Genomic DNA, 14,688 nt, shown 5'->3' with positions numbered 1-14,688 from the left:
TCTTAAGCCATCTGATTTAAGGGCCGTGACACACAAACGCGGCCTTAAGCAATAAGACGTAAGCAGCAAATGAATTGACCAATCATAGTCGAGAATTATGGCCGGTATTTGTAGTCGTTTCTTATTTCGAAATCATCTTAAGTGTTTTCTTGAAAGGCTAATACGGTTCTGTAATTGGTTAAAAACACATTAAGAGTATACTTAAGATGAGCTTAATTATAAGAACGGACTGTGATTGGTCAATTCGTTTACTGCTTACGTCTTATTGCTTAACCACGGCCCTAAAACTCTGCATCCTTATTGGTTCACGTAAGCAACCCGGTAGGAAAAATAGTATCGTGTGTCGTTTGCTTTACACTATAGTGAAAACGCTAAAAGTGAATAGCTTCGTCTCTGTCTAACCCCTTAGAAAGAGACAAAGCCCCTCGCTTTGAGCATTTTCACTGTATTGTAAGATACAGAATTGACCCCCTATGCACTGGTGAACTATTAGTGCAGTAAGCTACGTGTCTTGCTCCAATTTACTGCGCCGGTGCGGCAATAGAATACAAGCCTACTGTTTCGGCGAATTTTATTGTTCCCCGCTTGGCTTGGCCAGCCAAATTCACGAAGAAGAAGATGCGCTTCGGCGAATAACGCGAATTGCTCTTCTCCCGCGAAATCCGCTTGATCCGCGTTCGACGCGGACAAAGTGCATGTGAAAGGCAAATATTGGCGAACAGCATGTAGTCGTTACGCAGCAGGTTTCCCCACTCGCTTTTGATGTAAATCCGAGTCTTCGAGTCATTACAGCTGAAAGAGCCTTTTGTGTCGATGTTTTGCTGACGAGTGGATTTTCTTCTTCTTGATGCTAAACTTTGTCTCGCTATTAAGAATTAAATCCGACGAGTCTCCTTAGTTAACTTTTATACCCGTTTGCACCAACTTTCATCTTACAATTAGTTCAATTGTCATTTTCCAACTGTCCCCTTAGAAAGAGACAAAAGACGATCTAAAACTGATTGTAAGGTCAAAGGTAAACGACGTTGCTGAAAACCGGAATTAATTATTAAGGGCCAAGAAAATATTTTAAGGGCCAGTTTCACAAACGTCGGTTAACAGCTAACCGAAGGTTAATTGATTCTCTGTCTCTTCTTAGATAACAAGATAGAAAAAGGTAGGGAGTTGACTGAACTCTGATTAACAGTTGACACAGACAGTACACATGTCTAAAAGGCGTCATAAAGATACCTTCAAGACATCTTTTAGACGTACATGTCTAAAAGACAACTTAATGACGTTTTAAAGATGTCTTTCAGACATGGGTGCTGTCTGGGAACCGACGTGTGTGAAATTGGCCCTAACAGTGGCCGCGCGCGTGCACAGAGAAAACGATTTCTTTGGATTTAATCAATTTTGTTGCATCCAAACAAATTGGATATTTGAAATGGTTCAAACAAATCGTTTGAATTTGAAATAACATATATCTTCGTTCGCGATAAAATATTTGTTTGAGACAAAAGGTCTTTGATCTAAACGATATTATTTTTTTCAAACAACATCAACCTCTTGGTAAGCTGACCAATAGTCAAATTATTACGTCTATCTTTGTCTCAGTTGAAGGAAAAACACAGACGTGCATTCATCGTTTTCCTTCTACATTAGAAGACGGAAGATAGACACTGAATTAGTACACTTTGTTCAGCTATAATGAATAGACGATTATACCGCGCCTGCTTATGCGGTCGCTTGTATGTTTGGCCGCCGTGATTTTACTTATGATGCGTGGTCTACAATGCAAGTTGCAGAGTCGCAGTCGTAAGAATAATCGACTATGATGGTCAATTTCGTCAGACACATAAGAATTGACCAATCATAGTCGTTTATTCTTACGACTGCGACTCGCATTGTAGACTCCGCATAATTAGAGTTCGGCGGCCATCCAGCGCCGAACTGTATAGGCGCCTGACAAAATAATATAATCATTTAATTGAAAGATATTACTTGAAGTAATAGTGTCTTTTCCATCAGATACTAGAGATTGAATAAAAGAACAAAATTTTTATTCAAACAAATAATGTTTCGTATAAGCATATGTTGTTTCAATGAAACAGATTTCAATCGAATAAATAGGCATACTAAATCCAAAGAAACCTTTTGTGCATAAACACGCACGTAGGCACGCGTGGTAGCGTAAGGTGTTCGGAGGAACGTTCTATCGCTGAATGTCGTGTGAATTGCACTTGCAGCTGATCATGGAGCTTGAAAACTGCAATGCGCACGGTGAGAACATGGGGCCTAACACGCCGCAGCACGACAACGACCCGAGCGGCAACAAGAAGTGGTATCGACAGGCCAGCCAAAGGTTAGTGAATGCGCCTGTTGTCACCTGTGTACACCTGCCTTTGTGTCTTTACGTCTTTGCGTCACAAAGTGCCTCCATTTAAATATTCGGTATTTGAATAACGAATGCAAATTTCGCGATCTAGATATATTCGTACGTCGCGATTGGAAGCTGTGTCTCTTTAGCTCGACAGCTGTAACAGCGTTCGGCATAAAGAAAGTTGGACGTAAAATAAAATCAGGTGAATAGTACATGTACGTGCGATATTAAATCAAACCACTGAAAAAATTAGGTATATATTCGTTATTATAAGCAAATACATATTAATTGCTGGTTATATTAATTGTTATAAGTAAAGTAAAATATAAGTTAAATTCGTCAGTTTTTAATCACAGCAATCACGCCGATATTTAAACCACGATGCGTTCCGTCTGGGAGCGACGACGAATAACACTTCGAACAGATTTTGATAGAAAAACAGGAGACAGAGTGCGTTTGTCTGAATAAAATAAGTCACAAGTATCGAAGGGTTTTATTTCCTAGGATAACATATATCTTTGATATAGAAGTGGTGAAGGTAGACGCGTAGATAATCATAAATTGAATCGTTCGTTTTACACGTGTAATCGTCGCAGAATATACTCGAGTCTTTCCTCGCACGTTTATGCTGTTTTTTATCGATGAAAAGTAAAGTACCTTAAATGTCAAAGCACGAAACAGATTCTTATCATCTGGGCGACGCTTTTCGAGGGAGCAGACTCCAACTTTAGGTATATTAATTTTGCGACGATTTTAATCGACATTTAAAGGGAGGGGGGATGGCCCGTACTATGTCGATGCAGGATGTCTGGAATATTTTCGGCCTATTAATACGTCCGTTCTAATAGTTGCGACATCGTCGAAAATACCGGCGTAACCTACGCATTTTCGAAAACGAATCCATATGCACAGCACGAAAATAACTCGTTTTAAATGATACACTTCGGCCGCGATGTATTTCGGGAGGCTGCACGACATTCTCTTTCTCCATGGCTAATATCGCGCGGCAAGTTGTACACAAACACGTCCGTAAGAAAAATAATCTGCGTGCAAAATATCTCCCGAGTAACATACTGTTTGAAGAAAGACCGTAGAAGAGGTTTCTTTCTTCGCGTCTTAAATCATAAATTACTAAAAAATACATCATTTAAACGATGCATCATCCGCGGCCTTTTCTTCGCGCCGAGTCTACGAGAGTAAATTTCCGCTAAAGGCTCCCCACGCAGATATACGACCGTTTGATAAACATGCGACAAGAGAATTCACGAAAATTCGATAGGTAAGCAATTTAAAAGTGTAAACCCAATAATTGAAGCCAACGAAAACGATATTAAAACGTAAGCCTTATAATTAAAGACAGCAAAGACGATACGCGTGGCCGCCGTTATCGCCGCCGAGGATAACATCGAGATACGCCACGTTTCAAAAACACGCTCGGACACGCGCCGTCGATACACGGCCGATTTTTCATATATATACGTATACAAGGTGTTCCAGGAAGGAATGCCAATATTCTGGGAGGTGATAGTATCGGTCAGTTTAAGCAAAAATGTTCGTATGAATATATGTCCCATTCCCCACTGTTTCCGAGATAGAGCCACTTGAATGTCTCGTGCATTTACTTTTTTTCCTGTACACTTCACTCCTCATCCAACTTCATAAATGTCTGCGGGAATTTACTCTTATACGTCTGTTGACTGTTGAGGTAATATTTTTCGCGGTGAATTTCTTCAATTTGCCAGCCATTGGTCGTCATGCAATTTTTCTACATTGTAGGAAATGTCGAATGTGCTAATACGCTGTATGTTTACGGTTTCTGTGATGGTAGTGCGACTGCTGCTGTTAAAGAATACCGTCGATGCTTTCCTACACGCAGAATTCCGAATCGTAAAGTGTTTTCCAAGGTTTTCAATACATTGCGTTAAAGTGGAACGCTTCCCAGTGTTCATGTTTTATCTGAACGAGGACGTCAACAAAATGTGCTTTATCTCGGAGACAGTGGGGAACGGGACATATGTATATTCATATGAACATTTTTGCTTAAAATGACGGATACTGTCACCTCCCAGAATATTGACCTTTCCTCCTGGAACACCCTGTACATTGTCCGCATATTATCCGTCCGTGGTTTTCGCAAGGCCAACGGTTAGGCCCGGTTTCACCAACGCTGTTTAACTTTAAGCGCAGCTTAATTCACTCTCTGTCCCTTTCCAACTGTTCCCTTAGAAAGAGACAAGCGTGAATTAAACTAAGATTAGAGTTAAGCGACACGTTTGGTGAAAGTCAAGTACACATCGTCCCTGCGGCAGATTAAGCCCCAGGGTCTCGTTCTCGTTCGCGCGTTCTCGCCTCCCGACCCGGGAGATTCGCTGGCGAGAAAGAAAACGATGAAAATCGCGGCGTATCACGCGAGCCGCGATTACCCTGCCCGTCTCTATCGCTTTCGTCACGCGATTGACCCTTGGGGCCTGATCCGCCGGGCTCTTATCGCCGCGCTCCGTGCTCCCGTCCGGGCCGCGAATCGCGCTATTTGTGACCGCGGATTCACGGTCGAAAGCTGTTGCTGGTACCGTCATTACGACATTGACGCTCGCGCGGGACAGAGATCGAGGGCCGTGCGACGGACTGCGTGATTGCCGATCAGTTTTTCGACATTAATTTGCGCGATGACTCAGCGAATTGTCGACCTGGTCATTACGCCGGCGAGCAACGCTTTTGGTAATTATCTCCTTCTCTCTGTGTTTTTTTACAACATATTTATATATTTTTTTAATGTAGTTGGAGACGCGTCTAGATATAAAAAAAAAAGTCTAAATTATTTGCCGCCTCCTCTGTACCTTTTCCGAGGCTTTTAAATCGAGTCGCGCGTGATTGCGATTTAAGATTCAAGTTAATATATCTAATCTGTCTCTGCCGAGGGAGACGCGATCGGATCTTGGAAAACGTCGCGCGATAAATGATACTTGAGGAGATGCGCCGCGCGTGGCGGTATCTCGGTAATTATCCACGCGGCGAGTCCATTGTTCTCTCCTCAACTTCCTCGGAGACGGATCGAAGGGGTTCAATGCAACGAGACAAGCCCGCAATTCGTAAAATCCAGTTTAAATGCCCGGGTAAACGCTGCTTCATCTCTCGCCCCGCTCCATTTGTGTCGGCGTAGACGCGCGCTCGTAAATTTAACGCGTTCCCTCTCGTCGCGAATACCAACCGCACCTATTGTCACGAATGCCGCGCGAAGGTGCTACGAATCGCGGGCTCGCTCCATTACCGCGGAACCCCCCGCCCGAACCCTTGAATTGCAACGAAGACGACTCGAATTTTACGGTGCAGGACCGAGGGTGCGATTTCCGGACGACTCGAACGTATTCCCCGAGGAATCGATCCACCGTGCCATGCTCGGCCTTAACGTAGGACTGACCAGGAACGATCGTAGCGAGCAAGACCTGGACAGCTACAACGAGGGCACGCACGGCGCCCGCAGTGATAAGCGCGAACTGGGGCACAGGTAAATCTGGGATTCTGCACATTGCCGGGGGTGAAAGCGGAGTGGGTCGGGACGTCCCGCGGTGCTATTAATAACGCTGATAAGACGTGCCTGACGACGTGCAGGTGCGCGAGACTAGCGTTCAACCCCGCCAGTTGACCGGCGAAAAACCTTACTCCAATTATAGAATCTGGCCCCGGGTCAGTAATGCAGAGTTTTCAGCCTAATTTTAAACTCATTTCACTTCGCGTTTCGATCACGCCACTTCCTGGTGCCAGAGGCATCCCGCGAGATGCGTGTCGCGACGCGACACGCGCGATCGCTTCCCGCTATTGGAATCAATGTCGCGTACTGGCGACAAATCTGCGCGACGACGTACCCTCGGCCGCTCGTTTATCTTCGTGCGAGACGAACGGTATCGCTTGGAAATTTAAGGCCCTCCAAGTGAGACGGGGAGACGAACTTGGCTGTCGGCTGATCCTCCCGGTTTTACGCCCGGGCGGGATTGGAATTTCTCTCGGCGGGATTGGAATTTTCTCGCGCGAGCGGGAGTTTCGCGCCAACGTGTCGGTGTCGCGGCCATCGATTTTGCGTCCGGGAAAATATAGGTTTTCACGTGGTCCGGGAAACCCGGAGGATATATGCACGCGGCGTCGCATCTCCCGATAATGTGCGCGCGCTTGCTGCACAACGGTCTGCAGTGCTCGCGTAACGGGGCTGATGCGAAGACCCCGAGAGAGGTACGCCTCTCTCGAGGCATCGCTCGCGATCGATCGCCGCTTCGAAACCTCCTGGCAAAGCCGCGGATTTTTATCATCGGCACCGACCATCCAGCCCGCGCGAACGCAACTCGGAAAAACGGAAAGACCTCGACTTGGACGCGAGGGGCCTAACTGACTTTAGTTTGTCAAACGACTCCTCTCTTTTCTATTCGCGTTACGTTGTAAGATTTTCGTCTCGCGCGTTTGTTACACGTTTTGTATAATATCGGAAACTGTATACGGAATGTTTGTCGTGTGCCTCGCGAGGAAAACGAGCGAGGAATAGAAACAACAGATCTTTTGAGTCGCTGCATTTTAATGCTACACTCTTTGAATGGTCTCTCGTATCTCGAGTAACCGCGACGTTCTTCGAGTCAGTCGTCGATTATATCCTGCGTCTGGGATGCCGTCGCAATTTATTGACGGTGAAATTTGTCGCCTTGTGTCAGCGAAGTAGTCGCCAAACCTTCGCTAAGATCGACGGCGTCTGCTTAAGCTCGATAATTCATCGTCATCTTGTTGAGGACGGAAATAGCCGTTAATACTTGTGCCTTATCTTCCTTTCTACAGATATTTCTGTGAATGCTCGCTATTCTTTCGTTACTGTAACGCGAGAGAACAATGCGGGAAACGAATCAAAACCGCGCATAGAGAGAATAATTGCGGTAGATTAACGCGCTCAATGGTATTATTAGATAATAATAGGGTTTCGTCACACTACTAACGAGATCCTTCAGCAATCTTTCTTAGAACTGCATTGTGTCAACGGCAGCCATCGCGTACAATATGATATAATTGTTGGGCCGACATTGTGTATATAATTCTCACGATACCCGCGGCTGTTCAGCGAAATAATTTAGATAACATTGTACTTGGAAATGATTATTTCTTCAGTCTTTCTTCCTTTCTTCTCTTTCTTTCTTTTTCACAAATACATATATGCACACACGGAGAGAATTTTCTTTTAACATTTAACCTGAATGTATATTGCAATTGTGGGACAACGCGGCGTTTCAAAGAATTTTATGAGAGTTTTTTGAAATTTTTACCATACATTTCACTAGTAATTATACTTCGTAATAGTAAAATTTTGAAGAATTTTATGAATTGTAAATTTTGTACATACATTTTACTAGTAAATGTATAAAATTTCTTAAAAATTAAATTTTTTAGAACATTGTTGGAAAATTGGCAAATCGACTGATCTTTTTCGCAAGGTCTCGATTTTGCCCAATTTGTGGTTTTTCTGCTGAAACACTCATTATGATCCAGAATGGAGGTTTAAGCAGAGAAACCGGAAATTGAGGGAACGATCGAGATACGATCTTGCGAAAGAGATCAGTCGAAATCTGCTTCTTCGCTACGCATCTAAAAATAACAAATTTATAATGCTAAGTATGGCATTAAAATTAAATTAAAATAATTTACAAAAATCGTTCAGCGATTTTTAGAACACGTGAATTCACTGACGATAATGGTCTAGAGGGAAAGACCACCTAGGGGAAACCTGTGTTATATATGTCCGATAGTAACGGCGCGCAGTACAGGGTGGGAAAAGACGGTATATGGATTTACTTACAATTAGTAAATTAATGGCCACCACCATGCCAGGTCCTAAATGGCGTTTAAATTTCAATTTGAATTAACAAAATTAATTTACACATGTAAAATATATATTTCCAATGACATGTGGTGTGCATTTATTCCGTTTATTCGTATTTGTATACGACGTATAAATAGCAGAGAGAGGATCAATTAAACTCGATGTAACGATTTCATAAGAAAGTATCATCTCTATACGCGCGGGCGCTAAAGCGTTTCTCTTTCTCTTTCCCGTATTGCATGTCCGTCGTAATCTGTTGGGCCAAGCACTGTCAAGATGCTTTTGTGAGTCAATTGCGATAAAGCGACTAAAAATTTCCAGCGGCGCAAACAAGTTTCTTCACTAAGCAGATAGCAGCAACGACAATTGACGTTTTAATGTAATCAAGCCAAAGTATTGCTTCACAAGAATTGCGCTGTCAGTATTGTAATATAAACAAAAGTACACACCCGTGAAGCTTTCGTGCCCTCGAGAGGATGCTGGGCGGCACTTGGCGGATAATTTTCGCGACGACACGTCGAGAACTCCTCTCAGCATTGTATTGATGTCACAAGTAATAAAATTATAAATAACAAAAGGTTGAAACGTAAGGTGGCACGATTGCACGTGCTTCCTTAGAAATTTTCCAGTTCCAATAATGTTTATCATATGTGATACAAAGAATCGCGAACATTTTAAAATGTATGATACATCTCGAAAGACGCTCTCTTCGAAAGCTTTAATTGCCGCCGCTAAAGTTCACGTTTTTTTCTCAGGGCGTCGATACGCGTGCGGTCATTCGTCCGCAATCGCCGACTTTATCCACCGCGAACGTATAAAAGTGACGATCAAAAACTTACGCAATACGCGCAACTTATTTCGAGTCACTGGCAGACACTTCTGGCAACGTGAGGAGCTCCACGTCGCAATAGTAAACTCGCGTGTAATTCATTCATGTTGTTATTAGCGTTGCGCCATAAACGCTTCATCAACTCGTCAACTACTAGCTCCGGGTGATGCACGATGATGTTGAATATATTGGATTCATAATTAAGTACACTGAGAAATATGTCCATCGGATAAGTCGGTTAAATAGTGTTTCCGATGGTTAATTTTTCCGACCACGTTTTCCGATTAAATTACGGATACATCGGATGAAATTTATCCGATGAAAATGTAGTTACCGTGTGAAATTTGATCGACAAACCGATCATATTTTTTATCGGATATGCACAATTTGATTGGATATATCCGTTTGTTATTATATAATTGGGTTAGCCGATTATATTTAATCGGACATTTTCCTCAGTGTATTATACGCTGAGAAAAATAATCACCGGATCAATCAATTGAATAGTGTTTCCGAGGGTTAATTGTTTCCGATTACGTTTTCCGATTAAATTATGGATACATCGAATATACAATTCAATTGGATATATCCATTTGTTATTATGTAATTGGACTATCCGCTTATATTTAATCGGACATTTTTCTCAGTGTAGGATCTCTCAGATTTTTTTTCCTCCTGTCTATAGATTGCCGAATCGGAGAGCGACGCTCCGAATCTCTTTTTAACCAGGATTCAAACTTCTCCCCCTTTCTCGCCGGTGAAAAGTCTGGCACTAGGCCTGTCATTAAATGTCAAGTGAATTAGGTATTAAAAGAATTTTATGTGCAGACGTAACGTAGACGCGCGGCGCGGTAGACGCCGCGAATAAATTATTGGTGAAAGTGCAAGCGGTGCGTGCCTCAGCCCGCGTGACTTGCGTGCCGGTATGCACACATCCTCTTGTGCGACGCCTTCGACCGACTTAACTGAAAAATCCGCGGAGCTAGATAAGAAGATCGTGCTAGGAACAATTAACGGCGAGATTACGCGAAATTGACCGTTGGTACATCTCGATGTCCTTATAGATAGACTGATATTAAAGCGCGTGACCGAGCTCGTCTCGAGGTACCAGCCGCAATATGCCACTGACAGAAGTATAAAGCCAACGGCACACGATACTATTTTTCCTACTGGATTGCTTGCGAGAATCAATAAGGATGCAGAGCTTTAGATCAGGTGACTTAAAGCTAAATCCTGATTGGATCTCGTAAGCAATCCAATATGGAAAATTGTATCGTGTGTCGTTAAGCGGCCTTAAGCAATAAGACGTAAGCAGCAAATGAATTGACCAATCATAGTCGAGAATGATGGCCGGTATTTGTAGTCGTTTCTTATTTCGAAATCATCTTAAGTGTTTTCTTAAAAGGCTAATACGGTTCTGTAATTGGTTAAAAACACATTAAGAGTATACTTAAGATGAGCTTAATTATAAGAACGGATTGGTCAATTCGTTTACTGCTTACGTCTTATTGCTTAACCACGGCCCTAAAACTCTGCATCCTTATTGGTTCACGTAAGCAATCCAGTATGGAAAATTGTATCGTGTGTCGTTGGCTTAATACACGCAGCTTCCACTTGGGAAGCTTTTACTAATTTTATGAGGCGAAATAACTCAAAAAGGAAAGCAATATATACATATATTATTTATTCCCAGTAAACACCGAGCATCGATTGCATTTATATTGGAGTTTCTCACTCAATGTAATATAACACATGTGTTATGTTACATTTACATTGTCGAATGAGAAATTATAACATAAATGCAATGTAATTGATGCTCGGTGTTTACTGGGTTGTTATTATATATAAAAGTACTCCCAGAAAAAACAGTTTCTTTGAAATAAAACAAATTCTCTTTGACTCTGCTACATTTTTATTTAATTTCAAATAATTGTTTTCTTTACCTTAATCAACATTTTATTTGATATAAAACCGAAATGTCTAAGCATTTATATGTATTTCCTCAAATCTAGCAAATGTTTTAATAGAAGTAAATAAAAATTTAGTATTATAGATTCAGAGAGACGTGATTTCAACGTATCTCGTTTTTGTTTAACTTAAATAAATCTTTTTTTCTAGATGTATATACTGCTATTAATGTATATTAATGATACAATATATTAATATTGTGTCAATAAATATTAATATGCACTTCTCTCTCTTTTGTAAATCGTGCCTTTATTAGAAAAAATGTGGATACTTACCATACGTATCTAGCATTCTGTATCGCCGAACACAAATCCGATCGAGTCGCACATACAAACACGAGCTCTCTAATCGCACACTCGCGATCCGTGCTCGTATGGAACGCCGCATACCGTGCATTACGGTAACGCGAGCCTCGTCGGACCTAAAGTTCATTCGGCATACATACGTGCCATGCAAGCGTAGGATCGAAATCGACGGTTTCAGGACGTCTAAAATTAGACTGGATACGGCCAAGTTCTCACGCGTGTACCAAGCACAAGGTGATATGACTCACCTGGCGCGCTAGACGGGATTCGCGTGATTGTGCCGTTTAACGTTCGCGTTAAAGTTCGCGAAAACGCCTCCGGTGTCGATATAAGAAGAAAAAAAAGAAAGGAAAAGATAGAGGAACGGCGAGTTTCCCTCTCGCGTACTCGGGCGTCGGAGGGAAAACCGGTGGAAACGTGAGGAGGGGGGGGGGGGGAGACGCGCGTTTCGTTCGCACGCATTTTCGCCGATGCTGCATCGTGCGATCGTCGTCGCGCCGTAATTACAAGGTGAATTCTACGAGTAAGGCTGGTATTACATTTGTCGTACGACAAAATTTTCAAACGCGCTGATTGGCTGCGGAATAGAACATTTCTAGAGACTTTTCTATTCTGTAACTAATCGGCATGCTTGAACAATTCGTCGTGCGATAAATGTAATATCAGCCTAAAGGCCCGTGTCTACGTTGCTAGAACTTGGTCCGGGTTCCAGTTCCGAGAAATGTGCAGCCAATCGACTTGCAGCTATTCCATAAAAGCTGATTGACTGCACATTTCTCGGAACATAGAACCTGGACCACGTTTTAACATCGTGGACACAGGCCTTAAAGGCCAGTTTCACAAACATCGGTTAACTGCTAACCGAAGGATAATTGATTCTCCGTCTTTCTTCTTAAATAACAATATGGAAAAAGATAGGGAGTCGACTGAATTCCGGTTAACGGTTAACCAACGTTTGTGAAACTGGGCCCTAAGTCGAGCTCCACTTCTACTCTTACAACATCGGGTTCAGAGTTAACTTGAGTGCATTTATTAATATCATCTCTATATTGCATCGCATCGTATACATTCCCGGAAAATCGGAGATCTTTGGACTATATTTGTTTCGACTATATCTTTGGACGATCTTTGGACTATATTTGTTTCGATCTCTGCAGTGGCATCTTTATTGCATCTATGGCCGATATTCATAGTCCGTTCTTATATTTAAGATTATCTTAAGTATACTCTTAATGTGTTTTCAACCAATCACAGAGCCGTATTAGCGTCTTAAGACAACACTTAAGATGATTTTGAAATAAGAATCGACTATGAATACTGGCCTATGTATACGGAACTTAGCCGTGGAACTTGAACAGCCGTCCTGCACGCGATCACCTCAGATTGGGGGAGGTTCGCGCCCGGAAGACGATGAATTAGCTCCCATCGTTGCGTTAATCGACTCGGGCGGCTCGCCACGGACCAGTTGACGTTTGGTCATTGAGCGAACGGCATCGTCGCCGTCGCCGTCGTTCCCTTTCTTTCAAAGTGACGCCTTTCACGCTCGTACGCTCGCTCGCTCGCTCGCTTCGTACACACTGTGACACATTGCGCCGCGGTAATCCTACTCGAGAGCTTTCATGCGCGTGTGTGCGTCATTGAGAGTCGATGACATTTTCTGACTCATTGTCAGTTCTACCGAACACAAACACGCTGGAGGATCTCGCGGAGCGCCTCGTATAAGCAGCTCTCTCTCACTCGACACACATGCCCCTTGTTGCAGTACTCGCGTCACGTTTCACCGACCAGTGTCCGCGACATTTCGCTCCGCTTCCTTCAGGCTTTTGACACATTTTGGTAGAAGAAAAAAAACCGACTTCAGGAATTTCGCGATCTGGGATATTTCCTTGGGCTTTTTCTCGCGGTCCTCCGGAGAAAACACGAGTGCTGGCGAGAAGTGGAAAGTGTATTCGTTGACTCGGCGTTATCAGCAGCGCAAACAATTTCTCTCTCTCTCTCTCTTTGTGACAATGTCTTTATTGTAGAGTCCGGTTTAGGACCAGTTTCACGAACGTCGGGTAACCGTTAACCAGAGTTCAGTCGACTCCCTGTCTTTTTCTCTCTTATTATCTAAGAAGAGACAGAGAATCAATTAATCTTTGGTTAGCAGTTGTGAAACTGGCCCTTAGACGAACTACGATTCGAATCGGGGCACTCGGGATAGAATTTTACCTTGATTTATAACTCTCTGTGTGTCAGATCGCGATTTTAATGACAAGAAAATCTCACGACGCATTATTGTGTGTAAATTTGTGTGGCAATTATACAAGATGGTTTTTAATGAAACATTTATACTTTAGTTAGGGAATAAATGCGAAACGTAAAAGAAACGAGTATTCTTACGAACACGTAAGTCGGTCGAGCTTTATTTTTGCTCTTACAACACACGTTCAGAGCTAACTCGGTACATTTCTTAATATACCATCTTTGTGTTGCATCACATTTATCGTATAACATATATATATATATATATATATATATTACCGGGAAATGGGAATTTTATTTTAGACTATATTTCGTTCCTAGTTTGTCCCGATCTCTTTAGTGGCTTCGTCGCATCTACATCGTTGCTGGATAACAGCTCGATCGCAGGGCACCGATGATTAGTTGATATTCCGCGAAAAAAAAAGAAATGTGGCTGAAGGACGCGAACGACGACACCTCGCCGACTGCGGATTTTGTGAATCCGCGACAGTGCGCCCAGAATGAGTAAGTTAACCGTCCTCCGTTTACTCAGGTAGATTCGTAAAAGTGCGAGTAAACCGATTCACGGGAGAGGAGAAAATCCGACTGATGCAGAATCGAAAAGAAAGAAAGGAATCAAACGGCGTTGCCGTAAGCCGGACGTACGCAGAGCGGAAGTGCGATGTAGGTGTGAACGTTCTAGTCAACGTCGAAAGAGCGATACGTATAAAGCAAGAATATTATGCATTCTTTATTTTAGACCGCCGTTAATATAAGCGGGGCGAAATGATTTAATGGCGCGGTGTAGGAGAGTGCGAAGCTCACTTCTAAAAATTTTAAAAAGCTGCCTGCATTTCTTAGGGAATTATTTTCTTCCTCGCGCTCTTCTATTCCCTTCTAAATTACTTGTAGATTGCTAATTATCTGAAATATAAGCACCACGTTTCTATTATGCATATTGTGCGTCGATCTTTCGGCTCGCTGAAACAAACGTTTGGCCTACGTCGATGTTAGATCTTCATGACTTCCTCCTAGTGTGAAAGCTTATAATCAATTTATTTATCATACTGATAACGATAAAAGAAATCCAAGGAAAATTTTGGCAGTGTTCTTTTATGATGGAAATAACGAAATAGAGACATGAAACGTTTGT

The 14,688-nt window shown here is 42.6% G+C and overlaps 1 protein-coding gene across 3 annotated transcripts in view; it reads left to right on the top strand.

Annotated features, from left to right (window-relative positions):
• The first annotated feature begins 2,189 nt into the window (after positions 1–2,189).
• The window catches only part of LOC105561381 (cytosolic purine 5'-nucleotidase), an 18,631-nt gene continuing 6,132 nt past the window's right edge, over positions 2,190–14,688 (top strand). For 2 of the 3 annotated variants that reach the window (XM_012011306.1, XM_012011305.1), the window contains exons 1-2: positions 2,212–2,344; positions 5,693–5,867. In XM_012011306.1, the coding sequence (XP_011866696.1) occupies positions 2,254–2,344; positions 5,693–5,867 (266 nt within the window). In that variant the 5' untranslated portion in view covers positions 2,212–2,253. Of the gene's footprint in view, positions 2,345–5,692; positions 5,868–14,688 lie in introns of all 3 variants that reach the window. The other variant, XM_012011307.1, reaches the window with a different exon arrangement.

Source organism: Vollenhovia emeryi, unplaced genomic scaffold, assembly GCF_000949405.1.
Source record: "Vollenhovia emeryi isolate VEMERY1.0 unplaced genomic scaffold, V.emery_V1.0 DF939207.1, whole genome shotgun sequence".
Classification (NCBI taxonomy): Eukaryota; Metazoa; Arthropoda; class Insecta; order Hymenoptera; family Formicidae; genus Vollenhovia; species Vollenhovia emeryi.
Note: the sequence above shows the minus strand (reverse complement) of the source record. Positions and strands in the feature narration are given on the sequence as shown.